Here is a 25,439-nt window from a genome sequence, read left to right as displayed (position 1 = left end):
CTTTGCAAATCTGTGTGTTTATAATGTCAGATAACTACTTTTAATACAAGTGGCTCAGTTTTGAAGTGGTAGGTCATCTCAGATACCTGACTTCAGTGTATCTCGTGATTTTTTTAAATGTTGAAAATGTCGTCTCTTGGTCTTTTGGATTCTTGGCTGTCAGTGTAATAAAAACAACCTTGGTTAGAAATACTAACATATTTAGTATAAAACCAATAAAACTGTCAGTATATCTTAATAAGAGGCGAACATCCACCAAACAGTAGCACTCTTGGATGTTCCCTTAGGACAGGTCTTTTTAAAGTGATGGTTTCAGAATCATGTTTCCCAAGTCCCCAGTCCACTTGGGCTCCTTAAGCCTAATGAAGACAAAGTAAGCCACTACTCACGGCTCATTCCACTCAGCAGATGCTGATGGGATTCTAAAGCAAAGGAGGAACAAACACTGCCAAATGGAATTTTTCCTTCATCTCTGCAACACTGGGTTTCCCAAAGCCAATAATGCTTCCACCCATTTTCATTTAAAAGCCCTCATTTGCTCCTGACACAGTGGCAATCTGCATTGTTAGCTGTGGCCTTCTGCCTGTCTGCCTTACCACAGGGCTTAGTAAGGGCCATTGGTAAGAGAACCTTATCTGTGGGTTCCAGATTTATGAACTAGAATTTTTTTTTTAAGACAAAGACTTAGTTTTCCTCTAGGAAAAGTCCTTTAAATAGAGAAAATTATTTGTTTTACATATATAATTGTGTATATATACAGGTGATCTTTGAACAACATAGGTTTGAGCTGTGCAGCCCACTTGTACATCAATTTTTTTTTTCAGTAAATACAGTACAGTCCTGTAAATGAATTTTTTTTAATGATTTTCTTTTTTTTTTTCTTTTTTGTTATTTATTTTGAGAGAGCAAGCACGTGCACATGGGAGAGGGACAGAGAGAGACGGAGAGAGAATCCCAAGCAGGCACCACTGTGTCAGCATAGAGCCCAATGCAGGGCTCGAACCCACAGACTGTGAGATCATGATCTGAGCTGAGACCAAGAGTCGGGCACTTAACTGACTGAGCCATCCACCCGCCTGTCTCTTTTGATTTTCTTAACAACAGTATCTTTATTGTAAAAATATAGTGTATAATACATATAATATACAAAATATGTGTTAAGTGCTTATGCTATTGGTAGGCTTCTGGTCAACAACAGGCTATTTGTAGTTAAGTTTTTGGGAGTTAGAAGTTATATGTAGATTTTCAATTGCATAAGGGGTCCGCACCCTAACCCCTGCATTATTGAAGAGTCAACTGTATATAAACATAAACGTGTAGATTCCTGTTAATTGTCTCTGCATACGCTACATGAAATTCAATTTGAAGAGACTTGAAATAATTAAAAGCACTGGTCAGTGCTTACCCTAAAATTACAGGGATAGACCACTGCACTCCCAAAAGAATGGTGAAAATTGAAAAGACTGAAGGTAGCAGTATTGATGAGAATATGAGGGAACTGGAATTCTCCTACACTGCCAGTAGGAATGTAAAATGGTATAATCATTCTAGAACAGATCTTGGCAGCTTTTTAAATTAAGTAAAGTATATATCTACCATATGATTAGCCATTCACCTCCTAGGTATGATGGTGATGAGAAAGCATATGATGAAGGGAAATGAAAACATATGCCCACATAAAGACTTGTACATGAATTCTGAAGGCAGCTTTATTTGTACTAGTCAGATAGAGAAAACAACCCATAAATGTCCATCAACAGATGAGTAGTTAAATTGTGTTGTATCCGTATGATGGAATGCTTCTCAGCAACAAGCCTAAGTGGCTACGGCATGGGTTAATCTTAAACTAATGAAGCTGAGTGAAAGAAGCCATACCAATAAAACAAAAAATGAAACCAAAAAAAAAAAAAAAACCCACATGCTCACTCACTGGTCCTCTTTATACAAAATTCTAGAAAGTGCAAACTGATATATAGTGGATCAGTGGTTGCTGGAGGGCAGGAGAAGAAGAATTACAAAGGGGCTTGAGGAAACTTGGGAGTGATGAATGTTTATTATATCGATTGTGCTAATGGTTTCCCAGGTGTGTATATATATGTCAAAACTTATCAAGTTACACATTTTGAATATGTGAAGTTTATTGTTTATCAGTCATATCTTTAAAAAAACTATTAAAGTTTTTAAAAAGGAAAACACACTGACCTTACAACATGTTTCTGTTCAGAGCGTAGCTACCATTGGCAATACGTTAAACAGTGTCCATCTCGCTGTGGAGGCAGTACAGAAAACCATGGATGAACACAAGAAAACCATGGACTTACTGCAGAGTGATATGGTAAGGAAATCTACAAATGCTGCAGGAAGTCAGCATTCTGCTCACCCTCTCCTGTGTAATTGGAGTGATGCCAGTTATCCATTTGTCTAAACAGACCCTACTAAGCACCTTGTTAAAAGATGTAATCTGTAAATTAAGCAGTTAAGCTGGATAAAATTAAAAGCTGAGTCTTCTACGAGCATAGTGGAAAAAATAGTAAGATACAGTTCATGGGTGGAATGGGTAGGAAAGAAAATGGGGAAGAAGGAAAGGGAAGTGTCACAAGTATTGATTGCTACATAACAGATCACCCTAAACTTTGTGGTAAAACAACATGTTATTATTTCTCACTATTTTGTGGGTCAGGAATTTGAGCAGAATGCAGCCATACGTGTGACTTCGGCCTGCACCACATGAAACAGAAGAATACCCCCATCCCACTGAGCCCAGTCAACCCACAGAACCATGGGAAATAATAAATTGTTGTTTTAAGCCACAGAGCTTGGGGATGATATGTTATGCAGCATCAGATAACTGAGACAGAAGCAAACCCCTGCAGTGTTCAAAAATTGTTTCCAGATGTCTCTTAGTGTTGTGCGGGTATAAGCTATCTGCAATCATTCAGAGGCCTTAATTCATCACCTAGTGGGTACTCTGCTCCATGAAAGATTTATGAAGGGTGAAAAAGATGGCACAACCTTCGCTGTCTTTCTGGGGAGATAAGTTATATGTACATGAGATTAGGACTATTCAAGAAACACAAAGATTCCCTAGATTCTCCACTAATTTCTAGGTCTATTGCACATGCTCTTCTCAAGCTTTGGAGTTTTGAGTTTAAACCAGGAAGTTTGTATCAAGGAGATCTGGGCTATATTAGAGCTCTAGAAAGGGGGGTTTTTCATTTCTTCAAAACAAGAACTCTTCACTGTTATTTAATGGGGCTGACCCAGAGGAAAAAGCATTGACCTGGTGTTCAGACACTCTGGATTCTAGTTCCAACTCTGCTGCTGAGTGGGAGATTCATAATAATAAAGATCCCTAATTTAGCAATTATTTTATTACTATTATTTTAATATCTGGAACATTTTCTCAAAGTAATTAAATATGTTCCAAAATAACTTTTTTCCTAACTCAAAAATTCATGCTTTAGAGAACCATGGAGTTTTTTTCTCCCACCTCTCTTACTTTTTCTTTATTGTGCCTTTTATTTCTTATAAAAGAGTTGATAAATATCTAGGATTTCAGGGAAAACAATTTATTTCCCCCAGTTGCATTCTATTATAATTAAATCTGCCTCTTTTAAACTTCCATAGTTGCCTGTGATAATCCTTCCATTGGCACATTATATACTGAATTAAGTCATAGATACAGACTCTGAAAGATTAAGGCATGCAGAGTTTTTCCACTAGAGGGGAAAAGTGTATATAAACGTGTTACACTTCACCCTCTTCAGAGAGAGACCTGAGCAGTGGGAAGGGGATGGGAAAGGAAGGGTAACCTTCAGACATAAATCTTGGCATGTGCTGTTAAAATTGAAAAACTGTGGTGCGTGATTGGTTGTTGTATTCAATGCCCAAGGCCAGTGGTTACACAACTGGCTTCTCTTTGAATGTACAAACCTCTCTAGTCCTGGGGAAATGATGACACTAGCCAAGTTCGGACTGAGTTCTCAGGCCCCTGGGACGTTACAGTGATTCTACAGTTTCTCTGAGAGTACGGGTAATAGAGGCAAGGAGGACTGGTGTCTCGGGAGTTCATTCCATTCAGAGATGGAGAAACACTGGGAGGGTCTCAGTTCCCTGAGGTGTCTGGGTGCTGCTGATCCAGTCCACCCTTCAGGCTGGCATCCCCAAAAGTACCTGGTGTCCTCAGGGCCTAGCACAAGACTGGTCACACTATAGGCTCCTGGGAACTAATTGTTGATTAATCATGGATACCTCCTTTGGGAAGCTAGAAGGTTTTGGGACCATCCTAGATGGTAATTACTTGCCTATACGAACCTCTATTCCTGTAAACAGAATCAGCACTTCTTGAAAGAGACCAGTGGAAGGAACCAGAGCAGTCCATCACCTTCAGTTACATCAGAAGTTGACAATAAAACCCACAGTGAGAATTTGAAACAGGTACTTTTTTGTCTCTGGCTTAACTCCCTGTGCCCACAGTGAACTCTGAGGGCCGCTTGAGTAGTTGGGCTCCATGTTGTGGCGCCTCATCCCATGCATATATTTGCCTGCCTGAGAGCTGAGCAGAAAGCAATGTGTGTCGCTGTCTTAGGAGTCTAAGATGTCATCCTGACTCTTCTTTGGCACTCTGCTTTTTTTCCCTGCATGTCCATCAGTAGAGTAAATTTCTTTTCACATCTTAAAAGGCATAGAAGAGCCAGATTATCCTGAAACTGTTTATGAAAAATAGTGATCTGAGCAAGTTAACATTTCTAAACTGTTAGAAAGCATTTTAGATGCTTTCTGAGACTAAAGACAAGAAGAGGAAAAAGGTTATTGAGTTCAGAATCACATGAAAGAGAATAAAGGAAATCTTCACTAAGAATTCCTGTCCTGAGTTTAATGCCCTCTAAAACCTATAGTCATCATTCCTTTTTAAGTAGCAATCAGTACTAGAGGATGTCAATAAAAATAATTGAATCTTGTACTAAATAATGCACTACTTGTTATGGTTTTGCTGCATGAGCCAATTCAGTAATTGGTATTGTTCCTAAGGTAGTTTTGTTCTGACAAATTAGGTTAATGGGCGTTTCAGTTAATAACCCAGCAAGCTTTCCCGCCAGCAGGTGAGGTAAACATTGAGCAATCAATTCCCCAGCTCTCAGCTTTCTGGGACCAGAGAGTGAATCATGTAGTTAGTCCCCTTTCCTCCTCCTGTCTAGCTGAGGTCAAACAACTCCAGAGGGAGTAAACTCAGAGCAATTGAGAGTGGAAGGACAAAGCCAAGACAGACAATCGATGGTCTAAACCAGGAAAAGGAGTTTACTTCGGTCACGTGACATGGTAATGGTTGTTTAGTGCTGCTGGCCTGCTTGTCTAGTGTATGTCTTTTAGTTGGATTCCACAGTTTGATTTATTTCCACTCCAGGATATCCTGTACCTTCACAACTCTTTAGAGGAGGTAAACAGTGCCCTAGTGGGGTACCACAGACAGAACGATCTTAAACTCAAGAGAATGAATGAGACAGTCAGGAACCTTACCCAGAGAGTCAACTGGATAGAAACAGATCTGGTTGCTATGAGCAAGGTAGAAAAGCAAGCGAACCTGTCCCTCAGCATGGTAAGCCATTTCGGGTCTTTTGTGATATGTTTTGTGTTGCCGTGTGTTTTGTCTGCACGTGGATGACACTCCACAGACCTTTCAGATGCAGTCTCCTGGCATATTTGAGAGGCTACACCTGTGTGCTGTGCTTCATCCTGCCTCCTTTAATCTCCACACTAGCTCTGTGATGTGAATGGCACAGGCATAGTTAGCCCTGATCTGGAAAGAGAGATGTAGAGGGGGTTCAGTTGCTTGCCATGGCTTCACCACAAGCTGATGGCAGAAATGACAAGCCGCCTATTGTGTTACCAGTGACCCATCTGGTAGAGAAGCTCTGGCACATGTTTCCAAGGGAGATCTCCTTGCTCTTTTTTAAGTTGTTAGGGGTGGGAACAATGACAGTGACAATAAGTGAAGAATCTTTTGCCATTTCTTCAAGCCTGAACTTGGCTTTTCAGATTTATCCTGCTTTGTCTGCATGTTAGGGGGATCCTTTGCCATTTAATGTGAGAAAGCCATTTAAAACAGACCAGGTCAGACCAGCTCCTCAACTTGAGAGATCATTGAGTCCATCCTCCCATTTTACATGAGGAAACAGTGACCTGAGTCATTGGTGCTGGCAGACCATGTGGTTTACTGGTTTTCATGGTATTGTTAATAAAATGTGTTTTCTTCTATATTGTCCTGGGATCCATGTGGATTGCTTTTTAATAGCTGCAGTCCCCACCCTTAAAGATTTCATACAACAAAGACACAGGCATATGTAAAGAAATGGAAACCTAAAACAGGGAATTGTAGCATAAATTCAAGTAAGCAGCAAAGCTAGAAGCAAGCCCACAAGTAAAGTTGAACTCCAGCACCCGGCAGGCAGGGTTTGAACTGACTCTGCCGCAGTGGAGCCTTGGTGGCTTGCCTGGCATGGCTTGGAACGTGGAGTCAGAAGACCTGTCCCCACTCCTGCTTTACAAGGGCATGGATTTACTACAAAGCCGTGAGGATTAAAGGAGCCTTGTTTTATTTTACTTATTTATTTTTTAATGTTTTTATTTTTGAGAGGGAGAGGCAGAGAGAGAGAGAGAGAGAGAGAGAGAGAGAATCCCAACCAGGCTGTATGTGTCAGTGCATAGCCTGACACGGGGCTCAACTCATGAACCGTGAGATCATGACTTGAGCCGAAATCAAGAGTCGGACATTTAAAACTGACTTAGCCACCCAGGCGCCCTAAAGGAGCCTTATTTTAAAAAGCCCCTTTGAACTCAACTAAACTAAGTAGGGGCTAGGAATTTGGGGTGGTTTGATGAGTGTTGGGCCTTGAAGGTTTTCAAGGCTAATTGTGAGAATTTGCTGCCCCAGACTCCCCGTACAGTCCCTCCCCCTCCACTTTATTTTTCTCCAGAAGAAGAAATCGTTAATAGCACCGTCTGTCCTGCTGTTTTCTTCCAACAGCGTCATGCCTAGCCTGGCTCTGGGTATATAAGTCCCCTCACCTTCTGTACTTTAGAAGTATGAAAGTTTGTGAAGCGACGGTTTCAGCTTTGTGTCTCAGCTGCCTTTCTCCCCCTCTCCTTCTCCTATTGGCATTTCTGTTGAAAGTGTCCTGAGAACCTTTCAGTTTGACTACTTTGTTTCAAAAGTGCTAGATGTTTAAGTTTTAATGTTTGCTTTTAATCTTGTTTTTATCCTTTAAGATGGATGATAGAGCCGCCACTCTAAAAAGAGAGTCCTTGCATCATATGACCAACAGAACGGATACATTAAAAACCCAGAGCATAAAGGTAAATTACAGGGGGCTTCTTTTGAAGTAAGAATAATGCATCAGCATCTTTGTGCTTTTGAGGGGTGTCTGGCTGGTTCAGTCGGTACAATGTGCAATTCTTGATCTCAGGGTGGTGAGTTCGAGCCCTGTGTTGGGGGTAGAGATTACTTAAAAAGAAAAAACACAACAGCATCTTTGTGCATTTGAGCAACTGTTTCTTTCTTGAAAGGAGCACATTGGTCTCGTTTGCTGAGACTTCAAGACAGAGTAATTAATAAATTAGTATATGAGTGAATAGGTGAATACTTTATCAGGCACCTACCCTGTGCCAAGCCCTTTTTGAGGAGCTGGGGTGACCGCAGTGAGCAGGATAGACATGTGACCCTTATTCTGATGGAACTCAAAGTCCATCAGTCAGAAAATCATTACTACATAATTGAACAGATAATTACTGTGAGTATGATACCTGCTACAAAGGAAAATTACAGGGTATGATGAGGGTGTTAACAGAGGTCAGGAAAGCTTCCCTAAGGAAATTACTTTTAAGCTATGACAGTAGGTTATCTGTACTAACAACAGAGAACAGAGGCATAGATCATCTAAAACTGTTGTCTAACCTAAACATTATTTTTAGATTGCAGTCTCAGTACTTACATAGTCCATTTAAACTTCAACCAGTTCCTTTCACCTTGTACCTTACTGTTTTGTTTTTTTTTTAAGTTCTTCCCTGACATACTGTCAAGATAAGACAATCTGTGATATGCTTTGATATCCCAGGAAATAAAGTTTATTTGTTAACATTCTCTGTGATTAGAGTATTGTTTAATACTATAAGATCTGGGCTATAAAGTAAAAGCTAGGAAGATTGTGGCTAAGTGGCTAAAATACCACCTCAGATGTATATTGTGTGTGAGAAGCTCAAGGATATGAGGTTCAGAGGAAATGAACTTGGAAATGAACCATAGGACAGGCAGTTTTCAATGTAATACTTTGTATCTATATTTGTTCTTCCTTAACTATTGCCCAGATATATTAAGATTTTAATACTTTGTGATCTCGGCTTTTGTTGCATTTTCTAACTACTTCTATAAAAAATAAATAAATAAAAATACCTCACCTGGGGAATGACAAGAAAAATTGAAGATCCAGATACAAATGTTGAACACGAAAAGTAACAGGTGGTTACTGATGGAAACTAGTGATTTTAGCAGTGGTTCATATTTTAACAGTAAACGTCAGAATCAAATAAACATCAGAATCGTGCACATTTTTTGTCTAAATTTCCTGGTTTTGCTTTCAGACCCTTTATGTTTTTAACTGTCATCCCAGTGTATTGGTCCCTCTGTCCTACTTAATTTACACATCCTAACCAGATATAATTTCTCTTTAATTTCTTCATAAATTCCTCAAGTATTTAGTACCTAGTTTTAGTCATCTGTGTCCATATATTAGCCCCTTAATAAGCCCGAGTGATCTTCTATATGATAACTATTAGAGTAGAAATGAAGGTCAGAGAAATAATTGAATTTAAAAAAAAAGACAAAACACGTAATGAGTTGGTGTTCTGACTGAACACATGATCAGGACCTTTCACACTAGCCTAAGCAGTTAGAAAAGCCTAATAAGCCTTTGGCGCCTGGGTGGCTCAGTCAGTTGAGCATCCGACTCTTGATTTTCGCTCAGATCACAATCCCAAGGTCATGGGATCAAGCCCTGTGTCCGTCTCCGTGCTGTGCATGAAGCCTGTTTAAGATTCTCTCGCACTCTCTCTTTTCCTCTCCCTCTCCTCTTCTCCCCTCTCCCCCGCTGTGCTTTTTCTCTCCTTTAAATTAAAAAAAAAAAAAAATTTTAAAAAGCCTAAGCCTCATAGAAACCAGATTTCTCTCTTTTTATAATTAAATATATTTTTTGTATGCCACTCTGGATCATCCTGGAAATGAGGGAAGGGTATAGGGAAAAACTTTTTAAATTTTTTTTTAACATTTATTTATTTTTGAGACAGAGACAGAGCATGAACGGGGGAGGGTCAGAGAGAGAGGGAGACACGGAATCTGAAACAGGCTCCAGGCTCTGAGCTGTCAGCACAGAGCCCGACGCCGGGCTCGAACTCATGGACCGTGAGATCATGACCTGAGCCGAAGTTGGGCGCTTAACCGACTGAGCCACCCAGGTGCCCCTGGAAAATCTTTTTTAAAAGATGTAAGTAAGTCAAACTTGGAATTAGAAATTTTCCAGCTCTCCTACAGCTCCTCCTGCTCCTACAGCTCCTGCCACCACTTGAACCCTCAGGGGTGGGGGAGAGGGGGACAAAGAAAAGCCAGGGTTTGTTGCGTTTTTTCTTTTTCTTTTTTTTAAGGTGATAAGAGCATAAAACTCTACCTAAAGTTATCTAGTCACAAGGTAAAGTAAGATATTGAGGAAAATTATTTAGTGTGAAATAGCTCCTAGAAAATAATATCTACTCATTTAGGAAATGGGTGTTACATGGGCACCTGAGCAAGGGTACATTTCCTTTACTGCTGACACACGCCTGCCTTCCGCCATCAGCCAAACATTCACAGTGGATCTCACATTGCCTGTCGCATAATGTCCCCTAATGGTCTAGTCTCAAATCCAGCTAGGCCCTCATCAACTCTGAGTACCAAAGGTATCTCTAGTATTTGTTGATTCATTCCTTCATTACCTTTAATAGGGAACCTACTGGAAGTCAAGCACTTCCTGCTAAATAGGCTCTGGGAACATAACGAAGAATCAGATAAGGTCTTCTCTCCACCCTAAGCCTCTGTGGTCTTTATTTTGGACAGAAAGAAGATAGTTCAGATTCTCAAGTATCTAAGCTCAGAGAGAGACTGCAGCTGATCAGTGCTCTCACAAACAAGCCTGAGAGCAACAGGCCACCAGACACCACCGACAAAGGTGAGATACTCAGGGCTGGCTTCTGCATGTCTCACGTAGGCTTGGGCAGCTCGCCTCCCACACAGGGAGTGGGGACAGGTGTTCCAGCAGGACTGATCAGACCGAGGGGATGATGCCTGAGTGCACCGAGATGAAGATGATACACTTTGGTTTCATTTAGGAAAAACCATTTTGTACATGATTTGTATTCCAGTCTATTAAGGAAAGAATGGGTAATGTTTAGCTTGAAATAGACTTCTCCATGCTGTCTGCATCCAATTATGGGCAAAAATGTAACTGTCATAGTATATATTAAACCAGCCCTATATGTTGTTTACGGAAGTCTTTTCATTACTCTAAGTGCATAAAATTTACTTAAAAATAAATATTAGTCCTTCTGAAAAACCATTAGCAAATAGTGATGGGATCATTGAGTTGGAAAGGCCCTTGGCTTTAGGGAGGGACATACCTAATCAATATTAGCAGATGCCTCAAGGACATAACTAAAGCACTGGACTGGATTGGCTTTGGCCCCTACCCCCCACAAATATTTTTCATTTTGGGGAAAACATTACATCTTCTCTTACTCTCTTTTGGGTAGGGGAACAGTCTACAATGGGAGGCCTTGTCCTAACATCATGCTACATAATTGTGTGACAGCCCTCTTTCAGCACCAGCTGATCTGGTGGCACATACCCCACATCAGACTTATGGTATGGCTCCTAGGATATCAGACATCCAATGCTATTCTCACTTGCAGCTTAAACTCTTAGCATCTAAACCTATGTAAAGCTAACTTGTACTAGAAGAGCTTCCCATGGGACCACAGCTTAAACCTTAATGTTATAGGATACTGTATGATCTTCACTTACCCACACAACGTATCCATGCCTTTAACTTCACACAGTCACTGTGCTACTTGGTACGTATGTAATTACCCTAAAAGGTGACCTTTAGTACTGGTTTATTTTGGTGTCAGGTTTGATAATACTATAAAACAATATATGTTTGTTACAGAGCAAGTACAGAGTTTCACATCAAAGCCATCAGCATTGCCAAAATCTCCACCGTCTTATGGAGATCACATTGAGAAAACTGCCCAGCTAAGACCTATTGCCCTACCAGGAATTTCTAGCATCAAAGGTAAATGCTTAGGGGCGCCTGGGTGGCCCAGTCGGTTGAGCGTCCGACTTCAGCTCAGGTCATGATCTCACAGCTCATGAGTTCAAGCCCCGCGTAGGGCTCTGTGCTGACAGCTTGGAGCCTGGAGCCTGCTTCTGATTCTGTCTCCCTCTCTCTCTGCCCCTAACCCACTCGCATTCTGTCTCTGTCTCTCTCCAAAATAAACATTAAAAAAAATTTTTTTTTTTAAAGGTAAATGTTTATACCATGGAATAATAGGGGAAATGTTCAAAGCTATAAATTTTTAATTTTTTTAACTTATAAGAAAAAAATTATAATTCTTTTATATATAATTATATAATTATAATTAACATTGAGTACTTTCTGTGAGCCAGATACTTGGTATGATATGCATTATATTATATATTATTATTATATAATATATATATTATATTATATAATACTCTGAACAATCCTGGGAACATAAACATTCATGTATTCTACCCATTTTATTGATAGGGAAACTGCCTAAGTCCACACAGCAAGTTTCAGGCTAAGGCAAAATTCACACCAAGACAGCCTGACACCCAAGTTTGCACTCTCAACCAATGCACTGTAGAGTCTACATTCATTCAGTGAGTGCCTAATTAGACCCAGTGCTAAGCAATAAAAATACAGTGTAAGACATGATCTCACTTTCCTCAAGGATGTGACAGTCTAGTGGAGAAGGCAAACAAGCAACCATAATACCCTGAGATAGCAAATACTGTTTGCTAAGGCCCTCTAAAAAATGAGGGGTCCTCTGGCTGAAAACCAGCAAGATAAACAGTAGGAAGGATATGATTCACAGAAAAACCATGTTTGCCTTGCTTCCAGCAGTGTGTCCTATCCTTCGTGGTGATGTTTAGAGTCTCCTGATTTTGCATTCGCTAACTGCTTGGAAAATCACCCATTCCTGTCCACCTACACTTGTCTGGCTCTCCACCTTAACTTAGATTCCATTCCACCAGAAAACATTTTCTTACCTCCCAGGACTGGATTAGGTTCTTCCTGTGTATGCTCTTTTATAATATCTTATGTTTGCCCCTGTGTAACACATGTCACTGTGTTGTAATTTCCTGGGGAGATAGAAAATTGACTTTACTCCCAGCCCCTAGCATAATGCCTGGTACACGTGAATATTTGTTACGTGAATGAGTTATCTACAGCCTACAATTAATGTGTAAAGCATAGAAGACTTAAATTTCTATTGCCATATAAATGCATTACTTTCTCATCTTATCTCCAAGTTTTTTTCTTTCTGTTTTCTGGGGAGACAGAAGAATGCTAAATTGTGTTTACTGGCAACACAAGTGCCTTCTCCCACTTTGCATTTATTACATCAAGAATTGATGAGAATGCATGGAGGAAAGACTGATAGAGCAGATTGAGAAATAGCCATCTTAACATTTATACTTCAATCCTTAACATTGGCCTTAGATACTTTGGATGACTACACTTTTGAAATGACCCAAAGCAGCAATAGGATTTTTATTTGAATACTGCTACCAAGTGCATAGCACATTTTATAAACTCACGCCCTGTATAGAGACACACACAAAACACATTTTCCAGCTAGCCACTTGGTGGCAGCCATTGAGAACAAGTGTCCCACCTGCTTTTCTGGCTTTCAGAGCTTTTGAGACTCTTGAGCTGCTTTGCTGGGGCTGTCTCAGGAGTGAAAGCAGGGCTTTCTTCAGAAGCTTGTCTGCAAAATTCCTTGATGGACTGCACCTTGCACTGCTTCCCCCGCTTCAGGGCATTTCCGTTCTTCCTGAGTACCAAACAGCAAGAGGCCTATAGAATCTACAGGTGGAGCTGGCTAATGAAGAGAGGAAAGAGATTTAGGAAGACTTTTAAGGAAACCTAAGCCTCATGACTGTCTCTTGATATTAGAGACTAAATCTACTAAGTCATTCTGTGGGGACACAATCAAGTCCTTTTAAAATATTATGTGAGTAACCAGCCCTCCTACATGTTCATTATGGGGCCCTTGAGAAAATACCAGAAGAGACCATTGATGGAAACTCTCCAATCCTATTGGCTCAAATAATATCTTAGAACTAAAAAAGAAGCTACGGATCAACTGGTGATAGTGCTGTCTTTTAGCTGGGAGAGAGAGCACATGTGCCTGATGCTTTATACTCTATGTATCACTTTGAAGAGATCTGTAGCCCTCTGGTTCTTTTTTTTTTTTAATTGACATTTAAGTCATAGTATCATAGTATTCACCCTTTTAAAATGTATAATCCATGGGGCGCCTAGGTGGCTCAGTTGGTTGGGCGTCCGACTTCGGCTCAGGTCACGATCTCGTGGTCCGTGAGTTCGAGGCCCACATCGGGCTCTGGGCTGATGGCTCAGAGCCTGGAGCCTGTTTCTGATTCTGTGTCTCCCTCTCTCTCTGCCCCTCCCGCATTCATGCTCTGTCTCTCTCTGTCTCAAAAATAAATAAACGTTAATTAAAAAAAAAATTTTTTTTTTTTTTTCAAAATTTTTTTTTTAACGTTTATTTATTTTGGGGACAGAGAGAGACAGAGCATGAATGGGGGAGGGGCAGAAAGAGAGGGAGACACAGAATCGGAAGCAGGCTCCAGGCTCTGAGCCATCAGCCCAGAGCCCGACGGGGGGCTCGAACTCATGAACCATGAGATCGTGACCTGAGCTGAAGTTGGACGCTTAACCAACTGAGCCACCCAGGCACCCCAAAAAAAAATTTTTTTTTTAAATAAAAAATAAAATGTATAATCCACATTGTACAACCATCAGCATTATCTAATTCCCCAGAAGAAATCCTGTACCCATTAAACACTCATTCTCTATTCCCCCACTCCAAGCCCCTGGCAACCACTAATCTTTCAACCAAAATCTTTGGATTTGCCTGTGCTGGTGTTTCATATAAATGGAATCATAGGATCCATGGCCTTGTATATGCTTCTTTCACTTAGCCTGTTTTCAGGGTTCATCATATTGTAGCATGTAGCAGTATTTCATTCCTTTATATGGCTGAATAATATTCCATTATATGGATAATACTACATTTTATCCATTCATCAGCTAATGGACATTTGGATTGTTTCTGCCTTCTGGCTATTAGGAATAATGCAGCTGTGAATATTCACGTACAAGTTTTTGTATGGGCATATGTTTTCATTTCTTTTGAGTATATACCTGGGAATGGAATTGTTGGATCATACGGTAATTCCGTTTAACTAACAATATGCTATAGTCTGTTTTACAGGCTCAGCTCCTATCATTAGCTCTTGAGGCTTCTGCAGTCCTTTTTACCTGTCCAACATAAGAATAAAATCTGGAAAATCTAAAAGGAAGGCCTTGGGGAGAAATGCCAGCCCACTCATTTCTCCTGTGATTATCTGTCACTGCTTCTATTTTGGAAGGATAGTGCCATTCAGTAATTCTTCTCATTCGTAAAGGATCAAGAATCATCTTTCTGATTTAGTGAGATACTGAACTTTATCTTTTGGAAACAGAGTCTGCAAAGTAGCTTTTCTTTTAGTGCTTTGCATTCAGTTGAGGCTGCTTTTTAAACTGTTAAGTAAATTTGGGGCACTTGGGTAGCTCAGTCAGTTAAGTGTCTGACTCTTGATTTCGGCTCAGGTCATGTTCTCACGGTTCATGAGTCCAAGTCCCTCATCAGGCTCTGTGCTGACAGTGAAGGGCCTGTTTGGGATCCTCTCTCTCCCCCCTCGCTTTCTGACCCTCTCCTACACACACACACCTGCGCGCACACACGCTTTCTCTCAAAAATAAGTAAACTTTAAAATAAACTAATTAATTAAAATAAATAAACTGTTAAGTAAATTTTAGCTATATGTGTAGACATACACATTCTGTAATTCCTTTTTAACAGATCTTCAGGATTTATTCCAGAAGACTGGCCAGGACATGGATGGAAAGCTGACCTACCAGGAAATCTGGAACTCCTTAGGTTCTGCCGTGCCAGGACTAGAGACTTTGAAAGAGTTTGATTCTGATGGTGATGGAAGATATTCATTCCTGGAGCTAAGGGTAGCTTTAGGTGTCTAGTCTCATCAGGCATATTTTAGAAATGCTATATACCCAGGACTACCTAATATCTACTCACCTAACAAGAACAACTGTTTTACTTACCAGTCAATCCTCCAGTCCTCCAAACTACTGTAGCAGACACATTGTCACCTTTTAACTTGTTTGAAAAAGCTATAAAATTATTTTTTTTAAAAAAAAGGCCATTTTACTTATGTGATATTCAGAAATCTCTGATTTCCTAAAACCAATAAGATCTTAATTTAAAAATTGCCAGAAAAAAGTCAAGCTCTCTTTTTTCCCTCTTTCCTTTTTTTTTTTTTTTTTTTTTTTTTTTAGGGAAGGAGACCTTATCTTTTAAAACTGGAAAATGTGTATATAGAGAGAATAAGCCACCTTTTATATTTCACATAAATTTGCCTTAAATTAGCTGCACTTTATACAGACTCAGAAAATGTCTTTCCTTTAAAAGGTAGACCTTTTCTGTTTGTAAATATTTAAAATGAAAGAAAGAATTGTGCATATTTTGTGGGAAGTAGGAAGAATGGTTTGAAACAGGATGTGAACAAATGACTTGTTATTAAAAATCGCTGATCTGGTAACTGCGGAAAGTATGTCCATGTCTCCTTTAGGTGCTGCCACGGGGTTTGGCCTGGAAGCTGGAGGAATAGATTTGGGGAGGTGAGGTGACACGGTAGCACAGTGCTGCCCCCAGGCTCAGGAAAATAAGATTCTGGCTCTTTGTTCCTGTCCCCTCAGCTAATCCCAACCTCTGAACCAGAGAAGTCTTGTTGGGGGTTTTTTCTCACTTTTAATCCTATTTCAGTGTTGATGAGCATAAAAAGTTATCCTGTGGGGAGCTACGTTTTCCCCACTGAGTGAGCTAGATTATCTTCACCCACCCACCTAAGTCCATCCTCAAGCCAGAGCTGACCGCCACCTCTGATGCGGTCTCCGTTCTGAGGGGCAGGGCAGCACTTTCACTCACTATCACAGCCTGGCTACCCAGGAGGAGCCTTAGAGGATAGCTTTGCCCCTCGTTTTGACCCAGGAAACTCCTTGAGGTTTTACCTGAAGGCTTTTACCAAGAAGAACCTCCTACGTTCCTCTGTGGCCTGAAACCAGAGAAGTTGTGAAATGCAGCACATGAAATCCTGTTAGGTTCCCTACCAGTTGTCAGCTCAGAAGTGGCTACAGGGGTTCTGTCCAGAGGATGCCAAACCACGTGGAGGTGGCCTGGACCAGGCGCTTCACTTGATGGCAGCAAGTTTCTTCAGATCTCATAACAAGCAAGTGCAATACTTCTCCCTTTAAATATTTCCGTAGGCCCCCAGAAAAGTAGAGGTCCCCAGACCAGAAGGAATTACATCTGTGTGTGTGCTGTGCTGTTCGTAGAAGCAGGCTTTGGGCAACACAAAAGGAAAAACTTCACGAAACTTAACTGGTGCCGTAGGCCACGTCAGGGAGAAACTACAGGTTTCATGGCATAGACTTCTTTAGTAGAGCTCATTTCTATTTTAACTTTATCCAAGTTGCCCTGTTACCCGTGGTTGCAGTCGCACACTCTTAAACATTTTAGGGCTGGGTTTTTTCTTTATATGATGTTCAGTTTAGTGTTGGCTAACCTTGATTTTTTTTTTTCTGAAAGTATTAAAGTTTAGTTAAAGCAAGATGAAGTCTTTTCCCATGAATGTGTCTGCTTACCTCATAATGGCTTGTGCTTCTTTCTGTCTTTTGAAAAAAACAAAAAACAAAAAAACTCCCTTGCCCATCTGAGCTATTTCACTTTCTTGGAAAGGTTAAAATATAGTATAAAATTAGCCTGGCACTTTAGGTAGCTTGAAGATAACTCTTTTTCTTCTGGCTGCCTTCCATGCCCACCCCCTTTTTAAATATATATACCCTTACAGATTTTGTAACAACCAAATAAAATTCTAGCAATAAATTGAATTATACTGCTATATTTGTATATACTGTACCATAAATAGTATGTCTGTACCTGGAAGGTATTTTTTTGAGAACTGATTTATATGAAATATACTTGAGGGTAATGTAGCTTGTCCTTTTTAGTTTCAAATTCTTATTCATAGGCAGATACTTTGAGGACACCTTAACTCTTTGTTGCCTGTACTTTTCTTTTGTACCAGATAGCTATACCTGGAGAAGTCAGTTTTGTTTTTCAGTTGATCACCTGTCCGTCCCACCTCCAGCTTATCTGGCTAGCTAGCATTGCCCCAGGGCCAGCTGTATGTACCTCTTCCCTACCAAACTGGCGGAGGGGTTTCTGCTTCACTCGCAGATGAATCCCTTTGCCATAACTGCTGCCCTGTCTCCCAGGCTGAAGCAGGGCATGTTGAACTCTTTTGTTCCAGGTTGAGCAGATTCATTGGCTTAAGAGTTTTATAAGCCACTCACTCAGTGTTAATTTGGGAGTTTTATTTGTAAGTGGTCTTAACTTCTCCAACCTGGGACTTCTGAGCTGTAGTCAAGCCTTTCCTGCCTCATCTCAGGGGAAGATTGGATTTTGGTTTTTGTTTCAAATACTTTTACCTTTTCACTCTGGCAGCGCCTACTGCTGCTGCTTTCCTAAGTTACCCAAAGCACTGCTTCTTGGCCCCTTTTTTTTCTTTTGCCTTACTATCTGGGATAATGTTTACTTAGAGAGCCTCCCTATAAATCAGAGGACCAAAAAGGTATTCTAGGAAGAGAAGAATCAAAGGAATAGAGAACCTAGCTTAGGGGTGACTGTAGTGTCATTTTACAGGCAGAGAGGGACCTGGCATTTAGGAATGTGTCTGATACAGCAAAGCTGAAGAGGACACCCTTCACCTGCCACCAACAACTTTTCCTTCCATTGGTGTTTCCTCACTTTATGTTGCTTTGCTGGACGTAACCCTGTTGCCCCCTACTCCTACTGCGCCAGTCTTGCTCGTCACAGTTGAAGACTTTGACGGTGATGGGCTCATACTCATGATGGCCTGCTGTTGAGTTGTTTTTAGTGACAGCTTTTGTTTGCTACACACCTCATTGGCTTATGAACACCAGCTAGATGTGGTTCCTTCTTTCATATCCAAACCAGAACACATTTGGGTATTCCTGAGACTTATTACAGAGTGTGTGTTGTTTGTTATATGAACCTAACCTACCTTGTTGTTTTCTCATATTAAGAAATGTAAATCTACTTTGCTTTAGTGGAGCTATTTTGGTACTGTATAAGCAATTTTGGTTCTATTTAGGGAGTGAATTCAAGGTCTCTATGACTTAAGCTTTGCTTATTTCATATAGGTAATACAGCTATTTTAATTTATCTAAATAAAACATTTCCTTTTTCTCCCACTGTGTCTGTGACTAAAGGTCCCCCTCTCCTCCGACCTTCAATTACTAAGGAAAAAACCTTTGATCCTTATATAGACTCCCTCCTTCCAAAAACAAGAACTAACAGATGGTAAAGAGTCTGCTTTAAGAACTGCAGAATCTGCCCTAAAGTGAAGGCTGCTGCTTAGGCGTCTGCAGTGTTGAAGAGGGTGGGGCAAGGGAAGAGTGAGTCCCTTCCCCTCTGTGTATCAACCAAGCTCCACTTAGGTCTCCATTGATGTTTTGTGTTTGGGGTTTTTTTGGTTCTTGGGAGTTGCTTTTGTAAGATTCAGTGGAAGAGCATGTTTACAAGGAATGTTCCACTGCCTTCTAAAGGGGTAGGGGATGGTGGGAGAAATCCATTCCAAGAGAGTGGTCATATAGAGGCTGGGGCTTTTTCATACACTGAGAAAAATTAGCTCTGCATGTTTGCTAGGGTTCTGGGATTTCACACACAGAAGCAAACATACACAATCGGTGGCCTTTCCCTTCAGGAAGACTACAGAAAGCTTAGCTCATTTACAATTATGGTGAGATGATTTCTTCATGCCTAAAGTGAAGGGGAAATTTTATATCCTGGGGGAGAGCTGGGGTTTCTTATCTTTAAAGTGGGACCAGGGCACCTGGGTGGCTCAGTCAGTTAAGCGTCCAACTTCAGCTCAGGTGATGATCCCACGGTCTGTGAGTTCGAGCCCCATGTCAGGCTCTGTGATGACAGCTCAGAGACTGGAGCCTGCTACTGATTCTGTGTCTCCCTCTCTCTCTGCCCCTCCCCCACTCACACTCTTTCTCTCTCAAAAAAAAAAACCAAACATTAAAAAAAATTAAAAAGTAAGTAAAGTCAGACCTCATAGCCAGTATTCTCTTTGTCTCTTCTTTTAGGATTGTTTCCAAAATGTACAAAAATATCCCCATGTAGTGGATATTTACTTTTGGAGGGTCCATGGATGCATTTGAGAAACATTTTAAAAAGAAGAAAAAAAGGAGGGGTGCCTGGGTGGCTCAGTCGGTTGAGCATCCAACTTCAGCTCAGGTCATGATCTCATGGTTCATGAGTTGGAGCCCTGCATTGCACTTGCTGCTGTTACCACAGAGCCCACTTCGGATCATCTGTCCACCCCCCACTCCCCCCCACTTACACTCTCTCAAAAATAAACATTAAAAAAACTTTTTTTTTAAGATCAAAAAAAAAGTACATTTTGTGTGTAATTTTAGGGGGTTCAATGACCAGTCCTCCTAAGCCAATCCATGGACCAAGTTAATTACACCCTACAGACACACACACAATCATTTGCCAAGTGTTTTCTAACGAGACTTATCATTAGGGAAGGGATACTATGGGGGATGCTGAGAAGACCAAGAACTTTGATGCCAGGAAGATGGAAATTTGAGACCTGGCTCTGCAGCATAAAAACAATATGGCAGATGCCCTTGGAACCTGTCTCTTCCTTTGTAAGAGGAGGATTGTGATGTCCATTTGGCAGTATTCTTGTATTAGACATAATGCAGAGATACCCATAACTCAGTGCATCATCAACGTTAACAAAGAATGCAATTCAGCCAGCAATGCAGTGTGGCTCATGGATCTCATGATGGCTTGTCTGTGACGTGACCATGACCACTGTGAATCGCCATAGCTCACGCACCCTCAGCAGCTATCACTCTTGTGGCAGCTGTGCTTAATGTCACACAGAACAGCAGTGCCTTTGGATACCTAGCCCAGGGCCTGGCATGCATTTTTGGTCTCAAATACTGAATAGAAGGATGTTGAGCTCCATTGTGTCTCCCCACAGCCAACCCTCCTGTTCCCATTTATGAAGGTCCCGTTGGTGACCTTCAGCTAGGTTTGCAAAGTGCCCCCATCAGACAGGGGAAGGACACTGCCCTCCTAAAGACAAATAAGACACAAGGGAGCCTTGGACTTTTTTTAGTCTTTCATAATGTGACATCCAGATGAGTTCTGGTCTGTGTGTCAATACCACCTCCCCGAGGTTCGCTCCATTTTCCTGCTCTGCCCATAATACTTCCAGCTCCCACCCTCAGTGAGAGGTGGCTATAATTCTGAAGCAAAAGCCTTGGCACTGAAGCAGTGGTCTTCATGGACCATCGTGGGGAGGGAATGGAAGTGGACATTCCTTTCAGGACAGGTGTCCAAAGGGTAGGAGACCGAGTGGTTCAGCATTGGGGGCAGGTTGCACAGGGAAGGGGCAAAGGGCACCTCCTGAAAGATGGGCACCAGGAGTGGGGAGCTGGTCCGGGACTGCAGCACTGGGGAAGGTAAAGGCTGCCCGGGAACCAGCTGCAGTGCAGGTTGTGGGGGGGCAGGGGCCTCCACCTTGGGGCTGCTGTCTTGGGCAGCAGAGCTCCTGCTCTCAGGGACGTCCAGTTCCCACAGAGGATCTGAATTCTGGACCTCAGTCTCGGTCTTGGTGACAGCAGGGGGAGGGCCTGTGTTAACAGTTGTGTTCATGCCATAATGCCGACGCTTGTTAATCCAGTATAACAGGGGGCTGTAGGTGAACGTGGCGGCTCTCATCACCTTCACCCACTCCTGGGCACGCTCTTCTCGTCGCAAGTTCTTCCTCCAGTGCAGAAAGAGAATGCAGCCACCGGTTACCACAGAACACAGCCCCAGGAATCCAAAGTACAATGAGACCCATACTAAGGCAATAAGAAAGAAAAAGAGGCAAGCTGGCTGATAGCTCTAATTGGGGCCTGAGCTGTTTCTCATTCTTTTCCTTAAACCTTTCATCAATTATCCCATCCACTTAACCACTCTCCGTTCCTCCCTTCCCTCATTGACTTGTCTCATCATTCTCTTATTTAGTCAATGCTAGATTTCCAGGGAGGTTAAGAGGCCATCTTTAGTCCTTTACAGATAAGGAAAGTTAGGTCTCCAGGGGGCATGACCTGCCCAGGCTTGGTCAAGCCTCTGATTCACCATCCTGGCCCCATCCAATCCATCAGATTGAGAAGCCTTACCAAAGGCAAGGCCCATCAAAAGTAAAAGTTTATCAGCTGACAAGGACATAGGTATCCCATCCCATTCCACCATACCCTTACCCATTCAGCTGTGATAGCCCTAGGGTATTCATAGAACCCCCCTCTGGTTCCGCAGAGAAACGTGATCTCTGCCCTTAATCCTTAGTTTTCTAGAGGAAACTATATCCTAACTGCTTAGCACTCCTCCAGGCAGGCAGCCACCACCCCATCCATGTAAAACGTTTACCCTGGGTGCCTGCTCTGAGCTAAGGCACAAAGCAAGGGGCAGGAACTGAAGGGGCATTTACCACCAGGGAGGCTCAGGTCCTCCCGCTGGGAATCCATAATTTCGAGCCCTGGTACCCAGCTGATGGCTCTGGGGAGAGGGAGCTCACCTACCCATCTGCCTAGCCAATAGGAGTCCCTGTAATGCTCAGCCCCATTGTTCCCTAAAGGTGAGGTCACTGAGTTCTGAGCATTAAACATTCCAGGGGCAGGGCTTGTGAAGCCTTGGGTAAACGAAGGAAAGGACTCTATCCAATGGTGTCCTTATAGGCATAGTATAGGCATAGTCCCTCTACTGCCAGGGACTGATCCACCCACTGAATTGTCTGTCCCCCACCCCTTACGGTGAAGAGAGGACCCCAGGAAAGGGACCCAGGTCTCTCAAGGGTCTATCCATGTTGCTGGGCTTTAAGAAACAGTTGATGGATACCTGTCGAAACCTGTTCAAGGGAACTAAGTGATCAACACCTCAGTCCTTGACTCTTACAATCTCTCTTTTGTTTAGTTACCTTCCTTCAACAAGTGTTAGCCAATCTTTCCTGAGCATCAGGCCCTGTAGGAGCTCCCCACCATCTGGCCCTACATGTTTTTCCAGCCTCACCTTCCTCCCTATCCTTTACATACCTTCCCCTCTGACCAGGCCAGACTCTTGAACAGACCCTGCCTATTCACATCTCTGGACTTTTGCTCATAATGCTCCTCCACCTAGGAGTGCCCTCCCCACTTCCCCCCGACTGAACACCTACTTACATTTCAAGGCTCAGCTTAGCCCCCCAACTCTGTGACAGTTGTTTCTGTTGGCTTCCCAGAATCCCATCATCTCCAGTTTGAAGGGACTTTGACAGCTGCTACTCCAACTCCTGTCAGATGCTTGAGGCCTGGAGGTAGACCTCTTCCACCCAGCAGCCAATGCTTCAGGACTCACCTGAATCAGGGACTTGCCACACTTCCCATGGCAGCTCAGTCAGAAAGCCCTTCCCTAAATGAAGCCCAAGTCAGCCTCCCTGCAGGCACACCCCTGGGCCTAGCTCAGCTTCTTGGCACGATTCAATTCCTTCTTTCTAGTCCCCTAGCCTGTGACTATTCAGCACAGATTTCCCTCCAGGTTCCACTTGCCCTTGGCTCTCCTATCTCACTCACTCCTGCTTTTCATTGTCTTTGCTGATTTCTTCTCTTTTTCCTGATCTCTCAATGTCAATGTGCCCCAGGGCTCGGTCTTCAGCCTTCTATGTATATTCATTCCCTCTGTGATCTCATCCAGACTGTGGTTTTAAATATTATACATGCACTGACTGACAACTCACACTTTATTTATATCCAGGCCAAACTGCTCCCCAGGACTTTGAACTCATTCACCTAACAGCCTGGTTGACATGCCTACCATTATGGGGATTAAGTCTATTACGTTATCTCAAACTAACATGCCCCCCAAACTTCTGATCATCCAGCCTCCAAAACCTACCCCAGACTTCCTCCTCTCCATAAATGGCAACTCTGTCCTTCCAGTTGTTCAGACCAAGAGGCTGTAAGTCACCCTGGACTCCTTTTATTCTCTTGTGGCCACATTCGCTCCATGAGCACAATCATTAGGCCCTGCCTTCAACACACATCCAGAATGTAACCACTGTCCCATCACTATCACTTCTTTCTAAGCACTGCCCTCCCCCACTTTGAGTGCTGGTCTCCCTGTAGGCTGACCAGCCATCCCCATTTGCCCTGAACTGAGGACGTTTCCAGAACAGCAGATTTTTGACACTAAAAACAGGAAAGTCTCAGGCAAACTAGGACAAATTGGTCACCCTTGGGAGAACTTCCATCCTTGCTGCAGCCCCCCACCCCCCACCCCACCGCCGCCCACCACAACATGCCCTGTATTTCACCAGCAACCGGAAAGAGGCTTTTAAAAAGTAGATTAAAAAAAAAAAAAGTAGAGCATGTTACTTCTCTGCTCAAAACCTACATTGACTCTCCATCATACTCAGAATAAACAAAGTCCTCAACCAAGGTCTACAGAGCCCTAAGTGATCTAACTACCCCTTCCCATACCTCTTCACATAAGAACCTCCTTGGTGTTCCAAAAGTAGGGCAGGTATGCTCCTGCATCGAGGCCTTTGCACTTACTGTTCCCTCTATCTGGAAGGTTCTTCTCCCAGATATCCAGATAGACGATTCCCTCATTTCCATCAACTCTCCGCACAAGTGTCCCCTTATCTCTATCTCTCTTACCCTGTTTTGTTTTTCTTCATAGAATGTATCATCACCTAACATTACAGTTGACCCTTGAACAATATGGGGGTTAGGGACAACAATCCCCTGCACAGCTGAAAGTCCATGTGCAACTTTTGACTCCCCCCAAACTTTACTAATAGCCTACTGTTGACCAGAAGCCCTACCAATAACATCAATAGATTAACACATATTTTGTGTATACAGTATATGCCATATTCTTACACATAAAGTAAGCTAAAGAAAATGTTAAGGAAATCATAAAAGAAAACACATTTACAGTGTTGTAAAAAATCCACGTGTAAGTGGATCTGCACAATTCAAACCCGTGTCGTTCAAGGGTGAACCGTTTATTTTTTGTCTCTTACCCCACTAGAATGTAAGCTCCATGAATAAGTGTAAACAAGGAAATAACTACCTAAGAATTTCAGATAGAATTGCTATGAAGAGAATAAAATAAGGTAGTGGGATAAAGAATATAAAGGGATAGGGGGCATCAAGAAAAGTCCCTTTGAGGTGCTGACTTGTAAACTGAGCCATAAATGATGAGGAGGGAGCCTCATGCAGATCCAAGCAGAGGGATCAGCCAGTGCAAGGATCCTGAGGCAGGTATAGGTCAGCACACTTGAAGGACTTACTAATCTCAGAGTCTACCACACTACTTCCAGCACATGTCAGGGCCCAGGGCCAATCTCCACGAGTATAGGTTAGCCTGAGAAGAGTTGAAGATCCTGTCCCTGCCCCAGAGGAATCCACCATTCAGGAAGGGTTTCTACCAGGTAAGACCCAGACAGGAAGGACTTCCATGAAGACAAATTGATCAGTGCCATCGTAGGAGGCTTGTTCAGGGCCCTGTGCTGGGAGCGGGACACAGAGATGTTGATGTCACTGTCCATAACCTCAGGAGCTCCCACTTGGTTCAAGGGGATGAAGAAGACTGTGGTGGAGTACCTGGGTGGCTCAATCGGTTAAGTGTCCCACTCTTGATCTCAAGTCAGGATCTCATGGTTTGTGAGATGGAGTCCAGCATTGGGCTCTACACTGACAGTGGGAAGCCTGCTTGGGATTCTCTCTCTCCTTCTCTCTCTGTCCCCCCCCCCCACCCTTGTTCATACACACACTCTCTCAAAATAAATAAATAAACTTAAAAGAAGATGGTATTGGGTCAAGAGAGAGGAA

The 25,439-nt window shown here is 42.3% G+C and overlaps 2 protein-coding genes across 5 annotated transcripts in view; one reads left to right on the top strand and one right to left on the bottom strand.

The window, feature by feature from the left end:
• Nucleotides 1-18,744, top strand: part of EFCAB14 (EF-hand calcium binding domain 14) — a 38,257-nt gene extending 19,513 nt beyond the window's left edge. Inside the window, exons 5-11 of one of the 2 annotated variants that reach the window (XM_042951030.1) lie at nt 2,225-2,335; nt 4,333-4,437; nt 5,405-5,596; nt 7,267-7,353; nt 10,139-10,250; nt 11,247-11,372; nt 15,259-18,744. In XM_042951030.1, coding sequence (XP_042806964.1) covers nt 2,225-2,335; nt 4,333-4,437; nt 5,405-5,596; nt 7,267-7,353; nt 10,139-10,250; nt 11,247-11,372; nt 15,259-15,434 — 909 coding nt within the window. In that variant the 3' untranslated portion in view covers nt 15,435-18,744. The remainder of the gene's footprint in view (nt 1-2,224; nt 2,336-4,332; nt 4,438-5,404; nt 5,597-7,266; nt 7,354-10,138; nt 10,251-11,246; nt 11,373-15,258) is intronic. The other variant, XM_042951032.1, reaches the window with a different exon arrangement.
• Nucleotides 18,745-20,679: 1,935 nt separating this feature from the next.
• On the bottom strand, nt 20,680-22,169 carry TEX38 (testis expressed 38). Of its 3 annotated transcripts, none has more exons than XM_042951529.1 (2): nt 22,149-22,169; nt 20,680-21,428 (listed from the first exon to the last, which is right to left on the bottom strand). In XM_042951529.1, exons 1-2 carry the CDS (start codon nt 22,150-22,152, stop codon nt 20,821-20,823), a joined length of 612 nt encoding a protein of 203 aa, XP_042807463.1. In that variant the 5' UTR covers nt 22,153-22,169; the 3' UTR covers nt 20,680-20,820. The 3 variants fall into 3 exon arrangements, with proteins under 3 accessions (XP_042807463.1, XP_042807462.1, XP_042807464.1); XM_042951528.1 differs by lacking the exon at nt 22,149-22,169 and adding an exon at nt 22,058-22,140; XM_042951530.1 differs by lacking the exon at nt 22,149-22,169 and adding an exon at nt 22,058-22,138 and having other exon boundaries at nt 20,680-21,349.
• Nucleotides 22,170-25,439: the final 3,270 nt, after the last annotated feature.

Source organism: Panthera leo, chromosome C1 (assembly GCF_018350215.1).
Source record: "Panthera leo isolate Ple1 chromosome C1, P.leo_Ple1_pat1.1, whole genome shotgun sequence".
In the NCBI taxonomy this organism is placed as follows: domain Eukaryota; kingdom Metazoa; phylum Chordata; class Mammalia; order Carnivora; family Felidae; genus Panthera; species Panthera leo.
This window is presented reverse-complemented; position numbering and strand designations above follow the sequence as displayed.

Bases quoted from the DNA above. Each gene is read 5' to 3' on its own strand.
- TEX38 (XM_042951528.1), bottom strand. From the start codon at position 22,094: ATGGATTCCCAGCGGGAGGACCTGAGCCTCCCTGGTG. The intron at 21,429-22,057 runs GTAAATGCCCCT...TTATTGCCTTAG, and splicing joins GGACCTGAGCCTCCCTGGTG to TATGGGTCTCATTGTACTTT.